Source organism: Pyxicephalus adspersus, chromosome 9 (assembly GCF_032062135.1).
Source record: "Pyxicephalus adspersus chromosome 9, UCB_Pads_2.0, whole genome shotgun sequence".
In the NCBI taxonomy this organism is placed as follows: Eukaryota; Metazoa; Chordata; class Amphibia; order Anura; family Pyxicephalidae; genus Pyxicephalus; species Pyxicephalus adspersus.
Window position 1 is genome coordinate 36,601,190 of NC_092866.1, and position 22,763 is coordinate 36,623,952.

Below are 22,763 nucleotides of genomic sequence, written 5' to 3' on the forward strand. Positions count from 1 at the left end.
CACCAAGAAGAAGTTACAGCTAACTTAAGCACAGTAACAAATTAATTCAAAATACAGAGTGGTGGAGTGCTAAAAATTTAATGGCTTGTTTCACTTCACTCATGTTTCTAACTTAGTGTATAGTGTTTCTAACTATAGTGTATATAGGTATGTGTGTACAAATATCTTAACTGAAAAATATTGATTTTTGATGACAATATTATATACTTCAGTAGTGTACTTTTATTTTTTTATACATATAGCTATTAAATTATTTATTAGAAAATTACGTATAAAATGTTTTTGTACAAGCCCCTAATAAAGCATTTTAACACAATTGTGTTTGTTTTTCTTGGCTAATACTAAAAGGTTTTTATTGTGCATGACATAAGTATGAAAATAGTTCCACGGTTCCACATTGTCACCCAGTACTGACAATATGCCGTAGTGGAAATAAAGAGGAACTCTGTCCTCCATTAAAAAAGAGGCAAATATAGTTATGTGCACACAGCTACATAGCTGCCGGTTTGGGCCAGCACTAGAACATACAAATATCTGGCAGTGTACAGGTTTTTGAAAACAATAATTCTTATTCCTGATATCATAATGATAACATGACATTGTGTAAGTGAAATTAAGGAATTAAAACCTCATTACTTAGTTCTTTGCTTGGGCCAAAAATACCCCTGAAGAAGCCCAACGGGCAAACGTGTGGGGTTTATTGAGACCATTAGAGGGTGAAACATTAAACTACTATATAGCTATTCAAGGAACGCTACTGCCTGATCTAGAGTGTAGTAGCCTATTGTTTAGTAAATGGTCTAAAAAAGAACCCTATCTTGGGGCTCAATGGACAATATCATTATTTTTTACAATAGTATATGTGTGCTGTTAACACTGTTAACTTTAATGTGTTACTGAATTAGACCAAATACAAACTGACCAACAAATAACCCTACTGTTACCTCTCTTATTTCTAATTTTGAATATCTATTGCCTTAGGGGTTGGCAATTTGAATATACAGTATATACTTTTTCTACATAGGGTAAACCACTGCCCTAATTTTTCATTTATTATGAGGTAAAATGTATCTCACTTTTTACTTGGTCACCCTTCAGCCCCTTTATTTTACCTCATTCTATATAGAGCATAGAATGGAGTGATTGTAGAGAAGCCAATTAAAATGCAGTGAGGCAAATGGGTGAGGTTCTAGTATTAAGGTGCAGTTATCATTTGAGGAGTATTTCTAATAAAATGCCTACAATTTGTTAAAAATTGCTTTTGTATACTTCCTATGTCTGCGTTGTATATCATGTGTCTTTAAAAGAACCATAAAGACCTGGTGATCCTACCAGCTGTCTTCCCCAGCTTCCAATTCTGTCCATAGGTGAGTCCTGAGGTAACCTTGACAGATATTTGCAGTTGAGCTAATGCATGTTACTTGTGTCATGTTCTGTTTTATCAATGTTGTTGATGGGTAACTCCCAGGCTAGCACTTTACAGACATGTCCCGTTTACCAAAATGCAGCATCTCCATTGTTTTGTCTATTCCTGTGGGTTGGTACTCCATTCTTACAGAATTCAACATAATGCAACACACAGGGGCAGACACAGGGAGGTGCACAGGGCCCCTGTGGGGCCCTGTTGGCTGAAAAGGGTCCAGGGCCCTCATGCAATGGCCACAAGTCAGCAAGCCCCAAGTCAGTCCTGCACAGAGGGCCAATATTGGCTTTGTCTTTCACTGTGTAGTACCATGGGCTAATTACAAAAACCTTTACCCATTTACTGTATACTCATACTGCTACTAAGAAAGCTGTTTGTGCTTTGCGGTTCTATGCCATGCAGATGAGGTGTCACAAAGTACCTTTTATCTATCAAAGGGATTAAATTCTGTTTCTAGTAAAATTACTTCTCTCCAGTGCCTCAATTGACATAATAGAAGGGATTGGAGGTAACTGGATTGCTGTGCATTTCATATTTGTCCATGGCCCCGTTATGTTCCCAAAAAATATTTTTAATGCAAGCTTTCACATGATTCTCAGACAGTTTTCCAAATAGATTGAGTTGGAAAATGTTTCAATATTAGGAGAACATTTTGTGAATCTCCAGGGAGTGGTTTCCTTTTAGTCACTGAAGGATTCCAAAGGTATCTCCCCAATAAAATCCTTTCTGTACTTACAACTTAGACATTATTTAGAATCCATTATCTCCCCTCCCATTACATCTCACAGTGTTTGAATGTGCCTATCAGGATGATTCTCATGCACAAGGCCTCACATTCTCAATATATTTATCTTTGTTATTATCCCACCTTACAGCCAAGCCTTCTTATGCATTGGCGTGGGAGCGGGACTTGGTTCAGTCCTACTCGGATGAGCAATGGATACAGATTTGGTTGAGGGTGGTTTTGCTCCTATAAAGGATACATTTTTTTAAGCTTTTCTTCAGATGGAATTGAACTTCCTTGAGTATTTCCAAACTTTTTCCAAATTCCTCTCTGCTTTCAGGACTGTGGAGCTGTTACTACCCAATTTCACATATGGTGGACATATCCACATGTGCAGATTTTTTGGGTTGTGGTCCATCATTATGTTAACTTTATTTTTCATCTTTAGTTACATCCTAATCCTGACCCAGGACAAGCTCTTTTTTTTTGTTTTAATCAAGTTTTATTAAGTTTTTGTTAAAAACAAAAAAAAAAAAAGCAGAAAAACAACAGTAGACAATAACAGATTAACATGAATGCATATAACAAGTAGACATAACAAGCATATGATGTATCATACATTACATAGAAAGAAAGGAAATGTAAATAATGTCCATGAGGAGCAATAAACAAATAGTTACAGGTTATGTCCAACAAAACAATAATGTATCCTCAAACCATGTAAAATGTGGGGGACAATATGTATAACTGGCAGGCCAGTCACATAATAGTGGTACTCAACCAAAACTTAGGGATGGAGGACAAGCCCTTTTTTTAAAAGTATTGGAATTGCTTCCCAAACAGGAAAGTACCCTAATTTCTCATATTTTTGTGCTGCTAAATTAACGATTGCAGAATCCTAGAAGTCCCCACAGTCTCATATGAGAGATTTTTGTACTGAAAAGCTTATAGCTATTTTGGCTGATAAATATGAGAAGTTTTGATCTATATGGCAACCTTGGGTTCAATTAACACATCCTAGTACCTTCAACTATGCATTACTTCGAATTTGAGGCGCTTCTATTTCCCATTCTGCTTTTGTTATTGTAATTTAATATGTTGATGTCACTTTTAGAGGTCATCCCTTAAACTTTGCCTTCCTTTCCTTAATGACCTCTGTGATATAGTTTTATAATGCCGATTATAGGCTAGAATGCAGTTTGAAAGGCTTATCACTAATCACACTAATGTATTGTCTCACCTACAACTGACCAGGCACATGTTATCGCTCATTTAATGTAATTTCTTTAGGTTCATTGTCATATTAAGATACTCTTGCAATTTACAAACTTTTAAATAAAAAAAAACCTTTATAGTTTCTCTTTAATAAAGAGCTAATTCCTCTCTATATTCAAAATTTAATTTATTATACATATACATTGTAATTTGACTTCTGCAGGAATTTGAATATCCAGTCTTCAATTATTATACCTTAAGGTTTAATGAAAGTTATATTTGACTAGTACTGTCTAAGCCCATCACTTAAGCTGATATCTTAGGTTCAATTTCTGGATGACATTTGCCTGACCTCATACATTGCACATAGGAAAAGCAATTAGTAAGGTCAGAAAACATATTTGTAATGCTGGTCATAAACACTGACAGTTGACTCACAGGACAGTTTAATCCAGTCATTATTGATGATCGTATGACTGAATGGTGAAGCACAAATAGGACATAAGGTGTCTTCTTAGCCATTCTGATGTCCAGATACAGCCAATTGGAGTTGCTTGCTTGGATGTGAACCTCTGTCAATGATAGTGTGCTTTAACCATGAATCTGTCTTACATACCCTAGTTACCCAATCTTTCCAACATGATTCCCTATCAAAGACTTGATGCCCAGATAGTCAGTAAAGGTTAGGTGATCTGATATCTCCACATCCTTTTGACTCGACTTGATGAACTAATAGACATTCTTACGCCAGTTGCATTATACCATCACAGATCTTTCCACTGCATTCATCCATCATACTTGGTACTTAAGGGCTACACTTGCTACCTCGTCTATGCTACTCCACGGCACCAAACAGTTGCTGTAGGTTTTTAATTTACTGTAATATCCTCTTTGAGCTACAACTACAGAACTTTCTAATTGACCACACTGAGGTCAATAGTGGCCTGTGTAATTTCCCTGGGCCTTGGCCTAGACACTCCAGTTCTTGGGAAGATGCAACCCTGTGACCAACAACATTTTGGACATTTTGGCACTTTTACAAGCAATCTTCAACAAGCTGGCTTACGCATACTCTTTATTAGGTACCTTTCTATGTCTTCACCAAGGTTTTTTAACAATTAGTGGCATAGCTACAGACCTTTGCCCCCATGTGATCTTGGACCCCCACCCACCTTGCTGCACCACTTCTCCCCTTCTAATTGCAGTAAAGCTTAGACCCCCTCAGTGACAGACCCATAGTGAAGACCACTTTGGTGCAGACAGCCCTCAGTGACAACTTCCCTTAGTAACAGACGCACTCAGTGCTGCTCCCCCCACCCCCCTCAGAAACAGAAAGCCCTTAGTGCAGGATCTTTTTCCTTCTGAGTGCAAACTCCTTAAATAACAGAACCCCACAAAAGCATTCTACCCCCCTCAATACAGACTAACCTTAGTGTGAATCGCCCACAGTAGAAGTAGCCTACCAGCATTGAACCCACAAAATAAAGACCACCCTTTTCCCAGTGCAACACCCTACTTAGTGCGACCCCCCCTCATTATTTTTAGACCCACCACTGCAGTTACGGACCCCCCCATTATTGAATTTTCCACCAGTTTCACGCTTAAAATTAAATCTCCCAAAAGCAGGGGCCAAGTTGCTATTGCATTCATTGTGACTATTATTTACACACCAGTGCTTACAGTAAGACTGTACACAATTAATATGCCGCATTTATACCATCTACCTCAGATTCAGAGAAATTAAGGACAGATGGCTGGATGCAAGATTTTAACTACTTTCAATGATCTAGTCATTCCCATTCCACCTGTCATCTAGTGACTCCAGTCTACCCTAACACTTCAAGTACATTCCAAGTCCAGGTTACCAACCAGTGATTCCAGAAAGCCTAATGATCTCAAGGGTGTTCTTAATTCACATGTCTATTGACACCAGTTTTCCCCATGACTCCAAATGCACTCTAAGCTCATGCATCGTTTAGTGACTTCAGTGCTCACTGTAACCTGAAATATACTTCCAGTCCACATGTCATCTAGTAAATCCAGTGCACCTGGGCACCCAGTACATATGCGGAGGTATACAGAAATTAGAACTAGAAATGTCAAATATGTTTTTATAACAACTGGGAGCGTTTCTCCACATGCACTCATTTTGAAATGTAATGGTAAATCTGATGCTACTTGGCTGAGAAAAAGTGCTACAATCTAAACCAGCGGTCCTCAACCGGTGGTCCGCAAGAACATTTTGGTGGTCTGTGGCTCTGGCCGGTGAGGCCCCTCCAGCAGGGTCCTTTTCCTGACCCTGACCAGAGCCATAGACCATGCCTACTGTACTGATTGAAGGCTCAGGGCGGTGGGCAGGTTGTGTCTCTGGACATGATGCCTGAACCCGCCTACTCCCCCACTGCAGGTCTGAGCCTGCGATGGACGAGTGGGCAGGTTCTGACATCATGGCATCTATCTGGGGGAAGTTTCTTACCCTTTGAGTGACACAAGGCTCCCGGCGCATGCACATCTGGAATCCGTGAATTTAGTGGTCTGTAGGTCCGAAAAGGTTGGTGACCACTGATCTAGACTACTTTCAGATGCAGATTTACAAGACTGCCCCTTTATCATGTGAAGCTCTTGGGCTGTAATATAGTGCAAACAGCTTCACAGTCCTCCTGCACTAGGCTGGTCATGCATAAAAATGCAGTTACAAACATAGCATTTGATTTTGTAAAAATAGAAGAGAGGATCCTATAAGATTTTAACCTCTTGTTTTTCCTGTGTTCACTACTGCCTTGTGCTCCATTGTCTTCTTGGAATGTTAAAGTGGAACTGTAGTTCGGCAGTTAAAATTTGTAATTTAAGATTTGAGATTTCTGCTTGAAAGTTCTAGGTGCATGTAAAAGACCATATTTCAAATTGTGTGCCTTGTAACCCCATGCACAGCTGTTAGCATGCTGTTTATACAGGCAACAACAATTTGTATATACTATACTGTGATTTGCAGGTAGTTTAATGTTTAACGCTTGTTCTTTGTAGTGGTACTACATGGTTATGATGTAATTTTCCGTCTGTGTGTTCCTGTTGTTTCCAATAAAATAAGAAAAGCTTAGCCTTGTGCCCAGCAACATCTTGTCGGGATAGAGGTATATCTGCAGTAGTTTACCAACAACAGCAATGCTCACAATGGGAGAATGAGAACAAGCACTGGTAGCCAACCAGGTATAGTTGTTTTGCTTGATGCTGTCAGTCTAACACCTGAAGCTTTCCATCGGCGAGGTGGAGAAAATTAGTGACTGAGCTATACTGTTTAATTGCAGTGAGGTAAGAAATAGGTCACATTCTTGGCTCTAATGTGTAGCAGAAATAAATAACATTAGTCCCTAAACTAAATTACAATTTTGGACATTTAATATAATTTATATTAAGGCATTTCAGCTGTGTTTATTGGTATTTGTTAATATGTGGTTTTATTTTATGGGTTTATTCTTTTCCCCCTGAATTTCCTGTATTTTAAAATACAGAAAAAAACAGAAATAATATTCCATTCAATTCTGCATCATGCCATAGTCACAAGAATATGCTTAAAATAACTACAGGCACACAAAGAAAGCTCATTTCCGTGTTTTTTTTTTTTTTCAATAACCTTTCTTGCATTTTGTGTTAATGCTAACATCTCATTGTTTTGCTCTGCATCACTGTATCTGAATTGTGTTTTATTGACAAATATGTGTAATTCAGTGTATGGATCTATTCATGGGTAGAAGATGCTTCATTTATCAAAACAGTTCTCCTGAGAAAGAACAAATCTGCTGAAATCAGCAAATGGTGCGCTATCCGCACAGCAAATTTCTCTTTGCTTTGATTCGTCTAAGCGCATATAGTGTACAGTGTTCATAATTGTACTTTTTCTCGAAAACTACAGTTAAAAAAAATAAAAAAACAAAGTGGTAATTGTGATACTTACTAGATTAACCATGCATGGGTGCACAAAATAATTATATTTCAAATCAAAAATCTTTTTTTTTTGTAACTTCACAAATCCTTGTTGGCTTTGTCAGGCTGTTTCTGAACGACATTAACCTCCTCTTTGTCAGACATAGTATTATCTTGTAATCAGCACAATGTGTAAGGTAGTAATTAGCTTGGGCTGGTTTGTCCGTTTGGATAATGTGGGCGAGATTTGATTGGCTGGCGGTGATGTCATGCTGTAAGGAAGGGAGGGTGCTCACAGTCGTCATTCAGTGTCACCCTCTGCACACACTAGACACACACATACACACACATGCCAACAGGCACAAACACAAAGGACATGCACAAGCACTGACACTGAAGAGTCAGTCATGCACAAATGAGGCCAACTATTAAGGAATCGGTATTAACTGAAGAGGGGAACAGCTGACAAAAGGTACAATTTTGTGAAATGACTACATTAATAGTAATAGTAATAACTAAGCTATGATCTGTTTAAAGATTCTTTTATTTCTTTATATGGCAGGGTACTAATATGTGGAATGGCCAAAGTACTATATTTATATATGTGTGTAGTGATAGAATTTTTTCTGTGCATGATTTTTTACTTTATTCTAAGCAAACACATATTAATATTATTTATATTGCTGAGCAAGCATTAAATTGTCTCTAATAATAGGTAGCTACTATTAATTTTTTGTTTTAATGAAACCTTGATATTGCTGAGGTACTTCTTTCTAGCAGTAAAAAAAAAGCTATGATATATATATATATATATATATATATATATATATATATATATATATAGATATCTATGTCATGTAAGTTTATTCATTAATAAATGCAGCATATTTGCGACATCATTTTTATATATCCGTTTTTTTTTTGTATTATGGCATATTTGGTGAATATGGCCTGTGCATTGTGTTTTGCAAGGCAGCAGTGTCGTAGAATCTCTGCAGTATGTGAAGGTGATCTCTGCGTATTAGATGGAGCTCAGGTTTGAAAGAGGCAACCACTGCAGAGCCACAAATAGCAAAAAGGCACCACAGAAAATCAGATATAAAGCAAAGAGGAAATGTAGAAGCTGCAGAGAAATACACAGTTTGTACACAATTTTCAATACCAAGTAATATTAATACTTACATAATATGTGTAATTAGGATATTGTTACTTATGTGAATTAAGTCCTGATAATGAGTACATTGTTTGTATGATTAGCAGCAGTTGTTTGTATCTTAGCAGCCTCTTAAAGGCAGCCCAAAAGACTGATAAATTATTATATATAATGATGAACAAGATCTGTATAATAATTTACTCTTAGCAGCAGTTGTTTGTATCTTAGCAGCCTCTATTAGGCAACCCAAAAGACTGATTAATTAATATATATTAAATGGTGCATGTGATCTGTGTTATGGTTTACTCTTAACTAAAAATAATGTAATGTACACTCAATGCATTGCAATGGTTATTCATTGGTATGTCATATTTTTGTTTGTAGCATCATGCCCCCTGTTCCTCTAGAAGATCGTGCTGCTCCCTTGCCTCGTCCCTGCTCACTTCCTCTTCGGGCTATACCTCATTCACGTATGGCTCCTGAAGTCAGAGGTCTTCAGCCTGGCCACCGAGCACCATCACATGCTGACCTCACTTTGCCCGGACCATTTCCACAGCTACATCCCCCCCGCTGGCCACGGGAACCCTGTTCTCGTCGGAGGGGTTCTCCTCCATCACCATCTACACGATCCCCTTCTTGCTTTCGTTGGGCACTTCATCCTTTAAAATGTGGTTGCAAAGGCTGCTGGCGTCTGCTTCGTCCTCCAAGAAAATCTGTGGGTTCATCATGCAGCTGTGACCCTATTGTAACTTTTGATCCACAATTTATAGGGAGCTCCAGGGTGAGCTATGATGAGGATGATGATTACAGTGTACGTGCCATCTGGCCAGATGAACTGGCTCGAAAAATTATGTCACGGACAAAGGGTGGAATGCTTGGGGGATCACCACTTCTACTGGACCCAAGAGGCTTAGAAGGGTTGGAGGTAGATGAACCAGTGCGTCCTCTTTCTCCTCCTCCTCCATCAACCCCACCACCTTTGTCTCCAGTTGGGGGGGCAAACAGAAGAATTCAGAGCCTGTACCTTCTACTTGAGCCATTACCTGACAAAGAGAGTTTAGGGGAAACTGGAAGAGGTGGGTGTCAAGAAAATTAAAATGGAAATAAGCAAATGTTTTTAAAAATTTTATCATTTTAAAGGAAAATTGTAGTGCGTGACAAATAATATTTACTCCACTTTTGACATTTGATTTGTTCTTTTATCTAGCATACTGTAGATGGTTTGCTGTCCAGTTTTACCAAGCCTTGCAATAGTCACAGATAACATTAGCTGTAACAATAAAATAACTGTCCATAGTGAAAAAATGATGTGGTCCCCTGTGTTATCCATCAAAATTATTTGGCAAATATGGAGCCCAGTGATACCTTTTAGATCTATAATTGGGTGCAATAAAGTAGCAAGCCTACAAACACATAATATTTATCTTTACACAAAGATTTCAGTGTCTCCAGTAACTGAAATCCTGAAAACATTACATAATTTATAGTGAACATTGAGGACAATATGTGCAAAACACTTGTCTCTTGCCTGACAAATACATTTGTGTAATGTTAGGTTGAAGATTTATCCTATTCACTTACCCATAGTTAAATCAACACAAAATGAAGATAACAAATGAACAAGTAAAAAGACAAGGACAAAAAGATAGAAACCTATTTATAACCACCCATCAAAATAAGTCAATCAGCCTAGTGGTCAGTTCCTTGGTAGTTTTGCACAAACAATTGTTCTTTAATCGTTGAGGTATCAGAAATGAGCAGCTGTACTCAAATGTGATAGCTCACATTTGTTCAATATTCTCCTGTAATATGTTCCTTGAGTATATAACTAAGAATTCAGGAGAATAAAGGACTCAAAAACAAATTAATCTATCATATGATAAAACATTAGCAAGCAACAAAACAGCTAAAAAGGACCCTGTCTGCTCTAAACAACAAACAGCAGTACTTTACCTTACTGTACTTTTATAATTGCAATCAAACAGATCATCAAAAACAAACATGTAAACAGGAAAGCGACAGACACTCACGTGATCCTCTGATTTATTAGAGGAACACGTTTCCTCTGTGACATACAAACTCAGTTATGCAGCTATTTCTGAATTATCTGCATGACGACACCTGCAAGGAAAATGAATGTGTCCCTGAGGAGTGAGGTCAGACCTTTTAAACTAGCATTTTTCCTGTTGTAAATGTGCCCGTGTGAGAACCACACTTGTAAGGCCTATTGTACATGGAATGTCTTCATATTTATATTTACCCCTGACCCCCCCCCCCATACCAAAATCTAATCTGTAAAGTAACAAGGATTACACATAAAGTAGTTCTTTATCTAGGCTAAGGTATCTCTTCTAAGGCTTTCTCTTCTTTAAAGTATATTATTATTCCACAACTAGAATTAAGTTCTAAAAACATAATATGCATAGGATATAAATCTCTACTATATTTTTTTCTTTTACAATAACTCTACTTTATTTATCTATACATTTTTATAAATGATTCAAGTACAGGTACATTTGCTCTCTTAAAATTGTACCAGGAGTTTTTTTGCCTTCCTTTGGACCAACTATGTCTTATAGGGTTTTTTATCTGGGATATGTTTATTTCCCTAGTGGTGGAACTTGATGGACTTATGTCTTTTTTCAACCTAACCTACTATGTAACATTCATATCTTTACATGCAAATGGTATATTGTATTATGATTGTTGTGTTCAATGTACAGGATATGTATAACACTCTCTTTTCTTCTTTTGTTCTAGCTTTGAATGATACCCCTGCTGATGATTGTGTTCTGCCAACTGAGGTGACACCTTCTGTGCCACTGTCCCCTGATCTTGAGAAAGCTGAGCTGAGCCCCATTTTGCCTTTTCTTTACCTGGGGAACGAGAAGGATGCCCAAGATCTAGCCCGCATGATCACTTTGAATATAGGGCATGTGTTGAACGTCACAACTCATCTGCCTTTGTACCATGCCAACTCTGGGGCCTTGAGGTACAAGAGACTACCAGCCACTGATAACAGCAAGCAGGACCTTCGTCAGTATTTTGAGGAAGCCTTTGAATTTATTGGTAAGTGAGATGTCTTAAGCAAGCATTTGTGTTTTTGGCTAACTTCTTTATATGACAAAACTATAAGACAAATGAAACATTTCCCAAAAGACACATGGGTGCCGCCATATGTCTGAGCTCCTTAAGAAAATGTTTGTTGCCAGGTTGATGTACTGGAATTTTAGATTGGTGCTTTTTAGGTAAATTATCCAAAACACTTTTAGGCTTTAGGTAAGTTAGAGCAGTGTCAAAAGCTCTGATTTGCATACTTGGGTGGAGTTGAGGTATTATGGTTGGAGTTGAATGTGGGGTTGAATAACACACAATTAATTATTGAAGTCTGCTATAGGCCCCCCAGTGCTAAGGAAGAAATAGAAACCACCCTGACATTGACTGGAGTAATGGCACTACAGGAACAGCAAAAGGGAGGAAATTTCTAAATTTAATACAAGATAATTTTATGGTACAGTTTATAGAAGCCCTAACTAGAAATTATATTCTGCTGTACCTAGTTCTTTCTAACAATGCAGAGCTTATAACAAATGTGCATGTAAAAGAGAATCTTGGTAGCAGTGACCATAATATGATTTCATTTAATGTAAGCTGTAAACAGAAAGCAAAAACAGGAAACCAAATTTTTTTTATTTTAAGAGAGCAAATTTTCTGTTATTAATCGCGGCTCTCTGTGACCTGGACTGGGAGAAAATATTGTCCTTTAAAGAACACTGAACAGAAATGGAAATATTTCAAGTCTGTTCTACAATAGCATACTGAAAAATATATTCCAATGGGTAATAAGTTTTAGAGGCTAAAATTAAAAAAAAAAGTGTCTCACAGCTGATGTTAAAAAAAGCTATAAGGAACAAGAAAAGGGCATTCCAAAAATATAAAAATGAAGGATCACCTTCATCGTTTGAAAACTAGAAGGAATATAACAAAAGATGTAAAAAGGAGATAAAATGTGCAAAACAGAAAGATAGAAAAGTAAGGCAAACCTCAAATTTTTAAAAAAATATATTAATGGCAAAAAGATCAGATCTGAGCGTGTAGGCCCCTTAAAGGATGTCGCTGGGTTGGGAAATGGGTAAAAAACAAAAGGCAGATTTACTAAACACTTTTCTTTAGCTCTGTGTACACAAAGGAAAATGGCAGAGCTCAAGTTCAAATTCATAATAGCAATGCCACTGCCTTAAATGAGTCATAATGGCTCAGAATTGATATGATTGAGAAACAGCTGGGAAAAATGAGGGTTGACAAAGCACCAGGACCTGATGGGTTACATCCACGTGTCTTCAATGAGCTGAGCTTTGTTATTTCAAAGCCATTATTTCTAATTTCCATAGACTTATTAGTCACTGGCAAGGTACCGATAAATTGGCGTAAGGCCAATGTGGTTCCTATCTTCAAAAAGGTAGCAAAGTCATTACCAGGTAACTACAGACCGGTTAGTTTAACGTTCATAGTTGGAAAGGTCCTAGGGAGTTTGATAAAGAACCACATAGAAGAGTTTCTGCTAGAAAATAATATTATAAGTGATAGTCAGCATGGCTTCAGGAAAGACCAAAGTTGTCAAACAAATTTACTTTCTTTTTATGAGGCAGTAAGTAAACAGGTTGACAGTGGAGTAGCAGTTGATATAGTGTACTTGGACTTTGCTAAAGCATTGGACATTGTACCCCACAGACTAATAATCTCTAAATGGATGGAGAACTGGCTTAAAGACCGCATCCAGAGAGTTGTAATTAATGATTCATACTTTGAATGGTCTAAGATTATTAGTGGTGTACCACAGGGTTCAGTGTTGGGACCTTTACTGTTTAACATCTTCATAAATGATATAGAGTTTGGGATTAAAAGTACAATTTCTGTGTTTGCAGATGACACCAAACTATGTAATGGAATTATGTCCATACAGGTTGTCTATAATCTACAAGCAGACCTGGATGTACTGTTTGATTGGGGAGCCAAGTGGCAAATGACATTTAATATAGATAAATGTTAAGGTATGCATTTGGGGCTAACAACATGCATGCTTCATACTGTCTAGGGGGAATACATTTGGGGGAGTCAGAAAAGGATCTGGGGTTCTGGTAGATCATTATAGACCTAATAACAGCATGCAATGCCAAGCTGCAATATCTAAAGCTAGCAAAGTACTTTCTTGTAATAAAAGAGGAATAGACTGCAGAAATTGAGACATAATCCTGCCCCTCTACAAAGCATTGGTCAGACTACATCTGGAATATGCAGTCCAGTTTTGGGCACCAGTTCACAAAAAGGACATTGTGGGAATAAAAAGAGTGCAGAGAAGGGAAACTAATAAAAGGAATGGAGGAGCTCAGCTAAGAGGAGAGATTAGCTGAACTGAATCTATTCTCCCTTGAGAAGAGATGTTTAAGAGGGGATATGATCACCCTGTATGAATATATAAACAGTCCAAATAGAAAACTCTCTTCCCCATTATTCACTTTGAGATCATTACAAAGAACAAGAGGGCACTCTTTGCGTCTGGAGGAAAAGAAGTTTAAGCTCTGGATAAGGAAGGGATTCTTCACTGTAAGGTCTGTGAAAATGTGGAATCGTCTCCCTCAGGAAGTAGTTTCAGCAACTTCTATATATTGCTTTAAGAAAAAGATGGATGTTTTTCTAGAAGCACAGAATATAACTGGGTATTAAGCCTTCCTCCTGACCAACTATGTCTTAAAGGGTTTTATATCTGGGATATGTTTATTTCCCTAGTGGTTGAACTTGATGGTCTTATGTCTTTTTTTTAACCTAACCTACTATGTAACTTTTTTTTTTTTTTTTTGGTAGGGGTAGGGGGTTAGGTTGACTCAAGTTACACTCCCACCCATATTTTCTTTGAACATGTCTTTTGCAACTGCTCCTTTCATTGTCTAATGACATGTCCATGGTATCCAAAACTTGGTATGTTTCACAGCCATCAAAGGTACAAATAGTGCCTATCAAAGTTTTTTTTTTTAGCCGAATCAGGACAAATTGATGTGTTTTTTGTTAGCCTTCTTCTCCTTCTGATAATTATTTTTACAATACTCTCCATTGCCCTTTTAAAAAGTACTGTGTATGCTCAGCATCTGTCTGTGTTGGAGGGCCTTCACCCTACCCTTACATTACGGGACTGGTGATTGGCTGCTCATGCATGGAACATGAGTTGTAGGAAGCAGGTGAAAAGGTCACAAGTTTCCTATACCTAAAAGTACTAGGCATGCCCATGGGCTCCAGCAGACAGGTGTCGTGGCAGAGTAGTGTGGAAAAAGTAAATACCAGTGGAAGAGAGCAGGAGATTTTAGGAGAACCCATCACTTTCCCTTTAAATAGCAGCATGCTTTTATATGTTTACTATTCATGTGCAACGATGGACATTGAAGCCAATTATTTAGTTGTGTGTGAGAAATACTCAGAACTGAGGCTTGACAGAGTTAATTAAGCTAAGTTTAAATGGGCGGTGAGGTGCCCATGACCAAGGCAGCAATCTGTGGCAGCCCATTTGGAGTGAATAGGGCCAGTAATGAAAAACTGACCGCTGCTGTCAAACATTCAAACACTCTTTCAATAGGAATCAAGATGACAGTTGGGGATGCTGAGCCTCCCAAAAACCTATGTTCCCAACACCCATTTGAATCTAAATAGATTGTACAAAGCACTCTGTTGTCTTACAGAACTAGAACTTATCCTGTACAGATACTGCTAAAGTAGCAAAATTGCAGGCCTTGCTCAGCGTAAAGTCATGGGCAAGAAAAGTTGTGACCACATCCACATCATATGACCACATCCTTTCTATAGATTACTCATAATGATCTCTTGTTATCTCTTGTAGAAGAGGCTCAACAGGAAGGCAAAGGAGTGCTTATCCACTGCCAGGCTGGAGTCTCTAGGTCAGCGACTGTAGTCATTGCCTACTTAATGAAGCACACTCTGATGACTGTGGGAGATGCATACAAGTTTGTGAAGGGGAAGCGTCCAATCATATCTCCAAATCTCAATTTTATGGGGCAGCTGTTGGAGTTTGAATCTGATCTGAATGCTGGAATTACCCCAAGAATTTTGGTCCCCAGGTTACGGGGTGTTGAGAGTGATGTGTGATGAACAGAAAAAAAGGAGAGACTTTGGTATGGAATGTGGGGTAATTTGAAAAGAAAGAAACACAAATGAGTCATGAAAAGACAAAAAGACAAATCTACAATAAAGCAAGGTATCATTGACAGCCTGCAGCCCAATTAGAAAAGCAGATCCCAGTGGACACACAGCCTCTGTTCTGCAGAAAATCCAACTTCACACCTCAGCAGTCTATCAGCTTGCTCATGGTAAAATACATCAGCAGCAGTAAGAAATCCCAGAGGAGCCTCAGAATCACCCATCTCAGTTCGCACAGACTCAGTATTACTGAAACAGAATGTGTTCCGATGAAGTGATCAAAAATGTGATCTGGATGCAGATTTCTTTGTCACAGTTATCAATTGCTTGTGCAAAAAATGAAACATGCTGCAGTTTTAGGTTCCAATGACCTCAATACTTATTACAGTTACACTTCCTTTTATTTTATTTTTGTTTAGCAAGGTACTCAACCTATGGGGAGGGCTGTACAATATTTGTCTGGAAATGGCCCACGGGCCTACTACTGTTATGATACATATCATGCAGCTGAGGCATATTGTAGTTTACCTGTTTGAAATTCACTTGGAATACTTTAGGTCAGCTAAGACATGTCCCATTACTCACTGACCTCAGCCACACTTAACCTACCTTGGACGTTTGCATTTCCACACCAGATTACTACAGCCTACCACTAATCTAGTCAGTTCTTTTTAGTCATTGTCTGGCTACATCTACCCTTCCAATTGGGTGATGACTAATGATCATGCTCTCTCCTTTATTAACATGACCTTGCCGTGTGCAATACTTATACACAATACTTTAGATTCTGCCACTGCTGGATGGAGGTATTGCACTAGGTGCATGTCCAGTAAGTGCATAGTAAAGCACTGAAAACATATATATGTATATTTTTATATATGTCTAGCAATGCTAGCCTAAAAGCATTTGTCCATTTATCCTGCTGGCCAGCAACATTGTGCACTTCCTGCTTGTGTGAGCAGTACTTGGATGAATGATTGGGCTGACTTCTTATGGCTGACTAATACATTTGTTCTTAAAGCTGAACTCCAGAAAGAATAAAAACCCAATGATACTCAGTTGTATACCCCTGAAATAAACAATTACACTTTTTTACATAACACTAGTTAGTAAAAGTACCTAATTATGCCTTGATATCAGCCCTCAGCAATCTGAGAGAGGAAGGATCTGCACCAAGAACCAATTAGGCTCTGCTGTGTGCACTTGTGTGGACAGGGAACATGATGAAAAGAGCACAGCTCATGACTTATCTGCATCTTCCTTGTCCGGTAAGCATGTTATATTTGAGGATCCGACACCACTGCACCCTTTACTGCTAACAGAGAAACTGGTGTCATCCTCCTGACTTTGTTATTAGCCAGTCATAAATGAACCACAAACAATGCTAGACAGAATTAACAATTCTTCAGCAGATAAGACAGTTTTACATGTTTGCATTTCAACTGTGTATTTAGCTGTTTGCTTAGAGTCCAGCTTTAAATTGAATTGGTGGATACTTTGCATACTAATTGAGTATATATATATATATATATATATATATATATATATATACTGTAAGCGACGAGATACATATATGATATTTATATGCAAAGGCTGAATACTAGTAATTTTTTATGCCTTTTGCATTTTATACAATGAACTGTTACACCACATAAACCTTCATCAACCAAGTACAACAGAGGTTTACATGGAACAAGAAGAGATTACACAACTTTAATCTGCAGGAAGACAGAGGTAATACCTTTTTGACCATGCTGCATGGAGCGATAAATGAAAAGAGAAAAAATAAAGAATACCAGGGTTTTTTAATTGCAAAGAAAAAAAGGTCATCGGACAATATTTTTTTAAAATATTTTGCAACATAATAATCATGTGCAATAAGGATGTGACAGACTTTTTTTTTTGTTTTTTTTTTTTTAATTCCATTGTTAAACAGATTAGATATTTGCCAGAAACGTAGCAACCTTTGCCCATTCCTGCCCAAAACCAGGGGTGTTTTTCAATGCCAACTTCTGCCCAACCCCCATTTTGTGTGTCTTAAATCTTCCGTGCTGGAGACTAAATTACCTCGGGCGTTAAATCCCCTAATTACACTGTGAATTTGGGCATCCTCCAAACACGGAGGAGGTAGCAACACAATGCCCTTCATCCCTATGTTTTCCTCATTGCTCCCTAAATTTTACCTGGGGATCACATGGTCTTTATTTATTAACCCTAGCTATTTATTAAAATAAAGTTTTTTTACATAAAACCTGCTGCTGTTATGTGTTTTTGTAATAATAATTTTAATGCTTTGTAAAAGGTTAAACTTACTTCCACAGTCATGTTGTCATGCCACAGTTGTCATGTCATTCCATAGTCATGTGTTTGCCACTCATAAATAGCTCACAACATTTCCTTTCACAGCAACTTCTGTTTCCTAATAATTACATATTTCCAATTTACTGAAATAGCTGAATAAGCATAATGTGTTTATCCACCCCCCCCCCCCCCCCCCCCACACACACACACACACCTCATAGTGGGGGCTGCTCATCTAGCAAAAATAAATATTCGCAAAATGGGGAAGCTCTGTTCGCTTTTATTGTTTCTCCTATACAAAGAAATTTAAAACCAGGATTTTAGTTTAGTTTAGCACATACCCGTATAATTAAAGTAAGAAGGGGTTCCCTTTATCACTGCCTTTCACTTTACTAGGTGTACAGTCTCTACTCCTTTGCTAAGGCATCCCTGTAATTCAACCAGGGTCCCAGGGTTTGCTAGGCGTTTCCTTGAGCAATGAGAAGTTTGTGACTGTCAGGTCAGATTCCAATTATCTCTTTGGCTATCTGTAAGAGATATTCTTCCTACTGACCACCACACTAATGTACTGTGAGTTGTAGATATAGTAATTATATCAGGGAGGTTCCCTGAAAGTGATTTTAAGGATTCCCCATGTTAAAAAGGTTGAGAAACACTGCTGCAACTATTTATTCTGATGACTGATGTGGTTATCACAAGCGCTGGATTTAGTTTATTATGCATATATGTTTTTCTTAAAATTTATACATAGAAAATGCTATCTAGAAAAAATAACAAAAACCTGGGTTTAAGGCATGGTATAAGGCCAGGTGCTTAAAGTGTTGCAGTGAAAATTTTCCTTAAAAGAAAAAAAAAAAAAGATACTCTATGGAATCTATTTATAAAGCATTGACTCTGACACTGAAACATTCCCTGATAGAGAATCAATTACTGTCATTGAAACACATAGAAGATTCTCCCTCGGAGTGTTTCAGTAAACGTCAGAGTAAATTCTTTATAAATTGACTCCTTTGAATATTTGGGCTTATTCAGAAGCCTGACATGTGCTATTAAACAGTAACAAACATTTTTTTTTCTGCCATTTATCTCACCTGTTTTTTTTCTGCCATTCAATTAGAAAAAACAAAGCAGCACACATGCACACAAAAAACAAATCGCATGGTTTAATGCATCAAGGTGCCTAGCTTATGTACTGAAAATGAATAGGCTGCTTTTATGAAGCTCAGCATAATGCATTGTAGTATGAAGTGTCCCTGAAAGGTGACCAGTGTTATAGTACAAAGGTCGCCTACCTTTTTGGACCAGCGAACCACTAAATTTACCGGTTCCAGAGCCGGGTGTCACTCAGGAGAAGAAAATTCCCCTTTAGTGACATTGTGATGCCAGACCCCGCCCACTTCCCTGAACCTGCGATCCATACAGGGGACATGGTCTGGCCAGTGCGTCCCCCCAGCAGGGCCCTTCTCCTGACCCCGCTTGGAGGTGCACCGGCCAGAGCTGCGGACCACCGGTTGGCGACTTCCGTTATAGTATCTCTGCAATTGTAGTTATTTGCCCTAACCCAAGTTAGTGCTGCTTTTTATGAATACCTTTGTCACACAGGTAAATTAAGAGAAATAAAACCACAAACACACAATTACTGCATTTACCAATACTTGTCCTTCAGTAGCAAGAATTAGCCTACAATTTTATTTAGAAGCCATATTTCACGCTTGGTATTAATTGTGCCTTACCTGCATTTTTCTATATACCTTGTGGATCTAGAATAGAGTCTCTGATAGATGAAGAGGTAATGTCCCAACATAAAAAAGAAGGTAAATTATGGAAGAAGTCCATCAGTCTACTGCAAATAACCTGGGGTATATAGGGCAGTACCCGACATTATACTCTAACAAACAAAAGAACACAGACAACACACGGGGTGGGGAACAAGGGAGAGGGAGAGAAAGAGGTCCGACTGGGGTGAGGCAAAGAAAACTGCGGTATCGCAACCTACTCTGTGAACCCGCAATTCTCTCTCGCATGTCGTGGTGCAGATCCTTGTTTTAAATCATTAATTATAACCATTCAAAATCAGGTGGTAAATAGTGTGTAATCCTCGGTTCCCATATTCTCTGGAATTTATCATGTTTGTCGTGCACAATGGCAGACATTTTCGCATTTGTTAGATACCAGGACATTTTTTTTCCTTTTCACTTGAGTCACCATTGGCATAGCTGAGCTCAAAGCCTTAGCCAAAACCTGTTTAGCTGCAGTAAAGATGACTGTAACAGGCAGAACTGGGAAAACGTATAATGTTCTGGTTTACCATTTAGTAAAGCATCCTTAGGGTCTTTTAGTATGGTTCTTCCCAGCATGGTGTATACAAGCTGAAACACAGCAATCCAAAATCTGCTTATGCCATGGCATTTTGAGTTCACTTTTCAGGTTTTCATCTACAACAATGCATTGATAACATTGGTCAACAAACATTTTCTTGTCAAACAAATTAAAGTAATTTTAGGTTATGTTTGATGCACAGATTCCAAATATGGAATTGGCTCTAGTTTTTGAAATAATGACCTCAATAATAACCTCATAGAAAACAAATGAAACATAAAAATTAAACGAAATTAAACTAGATATGCTTACATATACAAAAAAAAAATTGAAATACATAATGGCAATATATTCTATATTCAGAATATTTACAGAACTAATCACAAAGAAGTCATTGAAAAACTCTGTATGATTTCCTTTTGTGTTGATGATCAGGACAATCACGTTGAAGGCTCCAGCAGTAGTCTGCCATCATGTGTCTATCTTATCTTCCCTGATACCTTTCTTCCATCACCTTTATATCTTGATGGAACCTCTCCCCTTGTTTCTCACTGAAATCGCCAAGGTTTTCTGGAGAGTTTTGCAAATGGCTATGTAGATAGTGTACCTTTATGCTCATAGTAGCACACAAATTTTTAAAGTTTAAGAGCAAGTTTTGTACCAGTTTTGTGCTTTATGGTTACCCAAGAAGGTCTTGACAGCCATGACATAGCTGGGCCAGGCAGAAGCTTCAGTATCAGTCATGTAACTTGTGAAATTTGAATCATTTATCAGTTTCCGAATCTGGTGTCCTTCAAAGATTCCTGTTTTTAATTTTTCAGTACTCAATCCAGGGAAGAATCTTCAAATTTATTTGAAGCAATCACCGTCCTTGTTCAGAGCTCTAACAAATTGCTTCAATAATCCCAACTTTATGTGTATTGAAGGGAGAATGATTTTTTCTTTGTCAACCAATGGCTCGTTGACTATGTTCGCTGCATCTTTTTTCATGTTTTCCCTTGGAGGCCATGTCACTTTTTTCCAGTGATCCTGCTTTGCTCTACTATCCCAAAAGCAGATGAAACATGGATACTTTGTGTATCCACTTTGCTGTCCAATTAGGAAGTTTACCATTTTAAAATCAACACATACAGACCATTGGAGTTCATGAAAGCAAAGCTTTTGTAAGACCATTTGGATATCTTCATATTCTTCTTCAAGTTTGAGTGGAACTGTCTATGAAAGGCCACCTGTCTTCTGCTAGGTATCATGGTACTTCCATATAAGCTAGTAGTCCAGGGATGTTACAACAGTAAACAAAGAGCCTGATTCATCAAGCCAAATCAGAAACTCCCTTGCGGGCGCGTATTCGCGGTCTGAAATCGGACGCCAAAAACCTATTTATCAATCAATTTTCAGCCGTCCAGAATACGCTGGCGTAATCACCCGGCATTTATCAACTAAAATGCTCGCTCGCTCTGAGCCACGCATCCCCGTGAACATTGGCGAGCTTGTATTAAAAGTGACTGTTCCCCTAAAAAATCATTAATAAAAATGTTTGGGCTGTTCAAATGTTTCAAACATATATAGCTAAGAAATAGCTATATTTTTAATAGCATATTTTTTATATTTTTATTTTTATTTAAAGGCAGATTAGTTTAAAAATGGCCCAACAAATATTGCATTCCAAAAATACTTACTAAACCCAGCGGACTAGGTAATCCAACTAAATTATTCTTTGTTATAGTTGTTTGTTTTTTGGGGGTTTGTTTTTATGTGATCTCCTTTAAAATCTCACAGGTCCTACAATTTAGTCAATTATGTTTGTTTTTAGGAAGTTCCTCATTTGTTTGATGTGCATAGTTGTGCGCCAAACCTCAGGAGTGTAATGGGCATTGTTGTGCGCCAAGGCGTAACCGCTATGTGCCCGTGAACTGTGTTCTATCAGTTGAAAAAATGTGCCTCATTCCGGTAAGTTTTTCTTTGTATGTGTATATTGTTTGTTTTGCTTCATGTGCACTAATGTATGTATGTATGTATGTATGCATTTATGTGTGTACATATACATATAAAAGAGAAATATTGGAAGAAATAGGCAACCAGGATTTTTTGGACATATTGCTTAACATGCTTCAAATTGAAAAGATGGCCTATTTCTTCCTATGATTTCTCATGCCATGGGCTTGGCTCCAAGCAACATTCATGGATGATATTGCTTCTGGTTAAAGTAGGAATCCACCTTTGCTTTCACTACCAAGCTGAGTCAATAAATACTGGGCCAAGGTCTAAAATGCCATTCACACCCGCATAAACACCATGAAAGGCTGGAATAGCAAGAAACTATGTTTGGCACAAAGTGTATTTGTCCCTGGAAGTTTTAAATACTAATACTATTTGTTTTATGTAAACACCTAATTAACCCCCCTAGCGGTATTCCCAAGTGTGACTCGGGGTGGGAAAAATTGCAAAAAGCGGTAATCCCGAGTCACACTCGGGGTACCTTTGGGGGACCCCCTTACCTTATC

The 22,763-nt window shown here is 38.0% G+C and overlaps 1 protein-coding gene and 1 long non-coding RNA gene across 2 annotated transcripts in view; one reads left to right on the forward strand and one right to left on the reverse strand.

Moving 5' to 3' along the window:
- LOC140337666 (uncharacterized) overlaps positions 1–22,763 on the reverse strand; it is a 93,001-nt gene that overhangs the window by 14,030 nt on the left and 56,208 nt on the right. The gene's annotated exons all lie outside the window — the stretch shown is intronic.
- LOC140337662 (uncharacterized) lies at positions 7,615–17,366 on the forward strand. Its single transcript, XM_072421436.1, has 4 exons — positions 7,615–7,755; positions 8,821–9,512; positions 11,197–11,505; positions 15,323–17,366. The coding sequence occupies exons 2-4, from the start codon at positions 8,825–8,827 to the stop codon at positions 15,586–15,588; spliced, it is 1,263 nt and encodes a 420-aa protein (XP_072277537.1). The 5' UTR covers positions 7,615–7,755; positions 8,821–8,824; the 3' UTR covers positions 15,589–17,366.